The sequence below is a fragment of the Olea europaea genome, unplaced genomic scaffold (assembly GCF_002742605.1).
Source record: "Olea europaea var. sylvestris unplaced genomic scaffold, O_europaea_v1 scaffold559, whole genome shotgun sequence".
NCBI classification, from domain to species: domain Eukaryota; kingdom Viridiplantae; phylum Streptophyta; class Magnoliopsida; order Lamiales; family Oleaceae; genus Olea; species Olea europaea.
The window spans coordinates 235,501-240,284 of NW_019263924.1; the positions used below are offsets into that span (position 1 = coordinate 235,501).

The following is a 4,784-nucleotide window of genomic DNA, read 5'->3' on the forward strand; positions in this document are numbered from 1 at the left end:
ATGCATATTTTCATTTTCATGCACTTTCAATACACTGTTCATAATCAACTAAATAACAAATTGATATCCATACCATATCCGCGGTGTCATCTGACCAAGTATACAAAAATGAAAATAGCTATGGCCGACCTTCCCTCTCTACTATAATTAACTGTAATTCAACAGAAATTTTTTATAAAATATCAAACTTTTGTACGATAATTAATGTGTGTCATTATGGCATTGTAAAAAACGATATATAAGTCGTTTTGAATTGTAAAAAACAGTATGTGAGTCGTTATGTACAGAAGAAATCCAAAAGTATGTTTTATAGGAGAATAATAAATAAAATAGCCAAATATGTGTTTACCAACTTACATTTTACTTCAATTAATACAAATAAGGAGTAATGAGAAAAAGATTGGGAAGTAACCTATATAAAAGTTTTAATCCAATGATAAAATGAATTAACAATCATTATTAACAGATGAATACCATATATACACACAAACAACAATATAAAAAAATTATTCAAAAAAAAAAAACAAATAGAGAATGAATGTAGTCCAAATATTGAAAATTTACAATATCTTCTCTTCTTCTCCAAATTCCCAACAAGAATGTTGTACAATTTGATTATTTGCTTTAACCAAATAAGTGTTCAAGGAAATGAAAATGTATATTTTATTATTTCATTAAACAGAGAAGATGATGATAAGGAAATAACAGTTGGAGCCAAATCTTGTGAAAGATAGGGAAGCCAGAATTCAATTAGAGCTAAGTGGGAATTGAAATTGGAATTAGGGCATTAATATCTTTTTGTATATAAGGATATTTTAGTCATTTACAAGTGGTATTTTTCATTTTTTTAAAAATATGTTTAGGCCTTCTAACTAAAAGAAATAATCGTTGGACTTTTTAAATTAATAATTGGTTTGACTAGGCTTTTTGAGCTCCTGTTTGGAGGCGATTCTTACAAGATTTTAATGAAAATTTGGACCGTTTGAAAATATGGGTCTCCTCTTCCCATCGCAATTTTCAACTCAATATTTGCTAAGTTGCCACAAATGTCCTTCATTCAAATAGAATTAATTACTATACATTTTATCAACTTCTATCAAAATTTACTAAAAATCTTATTTTAATAAATTTAATCCCACCAAATAAGGGCTAAATGTCAAAAGGGTAAATGGGCAATTTTGTAAAAATAATTGCAGCAAAATTACTGTACAATGCTCCAACGGTCAAAATTTTCATTAGAATTGTACTGAGAATTACCTTCAAACAAGAGCTAAATGAAACCCCTAATTAAAATTTGAATCATGCTACACAAACATAATTGTTGACATACGGGATGATCGAACACTCACACCTCGAGGGTCAGACATTATTTTATTCACGTGGGATCCACGCTTCATACGAGGATCGATCACCCATTCGGCCACCAAAATTTAGGCATTTTGGCATTTTCCTTAAAATTTAGGGATTTTTATACAACAAAATTTGGGCATTTTCCTTAAAATTTAGGGATTTTGCAACATGTCCAAACCCAAAAAGTCCAGGATGTACAGGATCATGACGATTCAGTATCAAGCTTGCCATCCCCTTCCACTCTTTTCTGTTCCTCAAATTTCATCAAGCAAAATCTATGCAACTTCTTCATCTGTTACAAGAAGGAAAGCTTTATCAATCTTTACGTTCACCACGGTTTTCTCTGGACTGGCATTCTCCGATAGTTGCTCTACAAATTACAGTTGGTCCAAAACTGCGATTTCAGATTTTGTAGAGCTCCCAAATTCAGGTGGAGTCAAGGCTCTGGACCTTCGCGTTGGAGACGGTGAGACGCCAGCTAATGGCGATAAGGTTAATCATCCCCCTTTCGTATTTTCTTATATGTGTGCGTAATGTATTTCAAGTCAATTAGTATTTGTTTCTTTGTGTTCTGGGTTGAAAAGGTTGCAATTCATTACTATGGAAGATTGGCTGCAAAGCAAGGGTGGCGCTTTGATTCGACGTATGACCATAAAGATGGAACCGGAGAGCCAATTCCATTTGAGTTCATCCTTGGTTCCGGCAAAGTAAGCCCTGATAACACGTCAATTGATTCTATCTTTTAAAACCCTAAAATTTCTGTTGATTAATTTGCGGTAGTTTCTACTAATTGATTTATCGGCTAACTAAATTTTGGCTGATCACAACCTGCGGAATGGATATTATCATTCAATTGGTTGTCATTCCATGTTGAAATGTGCTTTATTCAGTTCAATTGTTAGGGGAAAATGATTAGCATACTTCTACTTCTGAGGTGCCCTTCACTATATTTGACCGGATTAAAAATCTCTTGTTTGTTTCTTTTCCCTCATTCCATTACTTCATATTTTTGTGTTTGTGTATGATAGTGGGTGTTACTAATTCTAATGCCGAGAAGAAGAATGAACAATATGTTAATGCTACTTAATCTCATTTTTCATGGATGAAAATCTGTGGTTTTGTAAGCAACTGTAGTACTTTTGAAGCGAACTGTTGCTTGCTCTATTACATGTAGATAATTTCCATCTTTCACTGAATTTATTATCAAGTAATGCAGGGTATTTTTTTTCCTGTCTGGACTAATGTAGGTCATATCGGGAATTGACACGGCACTAAGATCAATGAAAGTAGGTGGTATCCGTCGAGTCATTATCCCACCATCTGAAGGGTACCAAAACACATTTCAAGAGCCCATTCCACCTAATGTATGTATCTTAACTCTTGTATTAATTATGTTATAGCTGGTTTTGAGGATTTGGTTGAACAAAAACATAAAAAGTGCTGTTGTCTGTCATAGATGTACCTACGCCTGTTTGTTTATCCACTAGATTTCACAAGTCTTTGCTTGTTATTGTAGTACAGTGTTAGCGTGTATTGACAAAGCTGACTATAGTTCTCCTACAACAGCAATACCAATCATATAGCCAAATGATCATATACTACTTGGGAAAAACCAATTTACAAGAGTCTAATCCACATGGGGTTGGTCGAATCTCTTTCTACAAAGATTCTGTTTAATTCAAAAAGAGAGATTTCATTGGTACACGAAGAGTAAGTACAGCAATACTGAGACATTCCCTCCTGTGCAAGATCAAAAAACAACTCAATCAACTAAAAGCAGCATAAAGAAACTGCTGCTGTAGGGTAATTAGGATCTCTGGTGGACTGAAATAAAAGCAAGAATTTCAACAAAAACAGAGGCAAAGATGATAATCTAAAGAATCTATATCAATGATTTATTAGTGGGAAGCGAGCATGTTGCAATACTCAATTCAACATTTATAGAGACATTTATTTCATTAGAAGTCTTTTAGCCTTTGTTCTAACTAATCACTTTTATCTCACCCTTTGCTTCAGTTCTATGTAGGATTATCCGTAGAAAGGAAATTAGCATTGAGCATATTTTCTCTCTACCGGTGTGCAAAATGTTAAGCAGATATATATGTATGAATTTACAACTTCAGACCAGTAGGTAAAGCATAGATAATATGAAAAATAATGTGTGTAAATTAGAGTTAAGAAGGAGAAGTGTGTTAGAAACTAGAGTGACCAAAATATCCTGATGGTGCATTATTTTATACTTTATATGATTGATATCTTAATTAATTTCTTGTTTGCAGTTTTTCGATAGACAGAGGCTCTTTACTACCATTTTCAATCCAACGCGTCTAGCCAATGGAGAAGGCTCAACACTAGGGACACTCATATTCGATATTGAGCTGGTTAGCCTGAGGCATCAATGAACTTCCCAAATTTTGCATTGTAAGCAATATTTTGTGTATAGTATTACTACACTTGATCAGTGATGACTGTATGTATAGTTCACTCTTGTGATTTGAGATCTCAAAAATTGTCACATCCAGTGTACGTAATGATAGCAGGTGCTAATTTCACGACCCCTACTATTTTAAAGTAATTTTCCAGTATTAGAGGACTTCATTTCAGTATGTACCATGTAATAGATGGTTTGCCTTCTGATATACATAAGATAAGAAAAAAAAACTATTTCTCTGTGAATGTGTTGGTTTTTATTAAGATAGTTTTGGCTGTTAATTGATGTACATTGGAATGACAACGAGATTAGCCCTAAAAGGTTATTTATAGATTTGTTTCCTCTCGTCCTCATAAATATAGTCATTCTAAATCCATCTGTAGTAGACACTCGACAGAGTGTTGAGAAGCATCGTTTCATTGGTCTTTGCTTGTTTGTTGTGTTCGTGTGAAGTTGTTATGTTGTTCGTGCACTTATTTGATTAATGCTGAAAAGATGCCCGTCATATTGGATCATTAAAAGAATAATTATATTTCAACTATTTTAAGTTGATCAAATTTCTTGGTGTATGGTACCCAATCCTGACTTGCTTCAATTGCATAACTTTTCGCGAGAATGTCATCCATTCAATCTCATGCTACAACTGGGTAGCAATTTCAAGTGTTATGCACTAAGCCCAATTGATTTTGGATGTAAACACTTTTAATACAATTAATGTATTATTATTTATGGCTGATTTTTTATTTAAATAAACAATTATTTTGATAAACTAAGTTAATAGAGTTCGTATATTCAAGCCTTAGTAACTCGTTATTCATAAGGAGTCGTAATTATGAAAAATAAATTACATATGATTGAATCTTAAATTATATGTAGTAGTAAGTAATAACGAGATATGTATATCATTATTATAAATGGAATGGTCTACACGTACAGCCATGATTTACCGAATTTGTTACATTGTGCTGATGTGGCGATATTTTGAAAATTCGCTAAAGTGGGG

At 33.0% G+C, this 4,784-nt stretch overlaps 1 protein-coding gene across 1 annotated transcript; it reads left to right on the forward strand.

Annotated features, from left to right (window-relative positions):
- The first annotated feature begins 1,554 nt into the window (after nucleotides 1-1,554).
- Nucleotides 1,555-3,913, forward strand: LOC111389077 (peptidyl-prolyl cis-trans isomerase FKBP17-1, chloroplastic). The gene is made up of 4 exons (XM_023013931.1): nucleotides 1,555-1,842; nucleotides 1,935-2,057; nucleotides 2,598-2,714; nucleotides 3,630-3,913. The coding sequence occupies exons 1-4, from the start codon at nucleotides 1,555-1,557 to the stop codon at nucleotides 3,750-3,752; spliced, it is 651 nt and encodes a 216-aa protein (XP_022869699.1). The 3' UTR covers nucleotides 3,753-3,913.
- The last annotated feature ends 871 nt before the right edge of the window (nucleotides 3,914-4,784 follow it).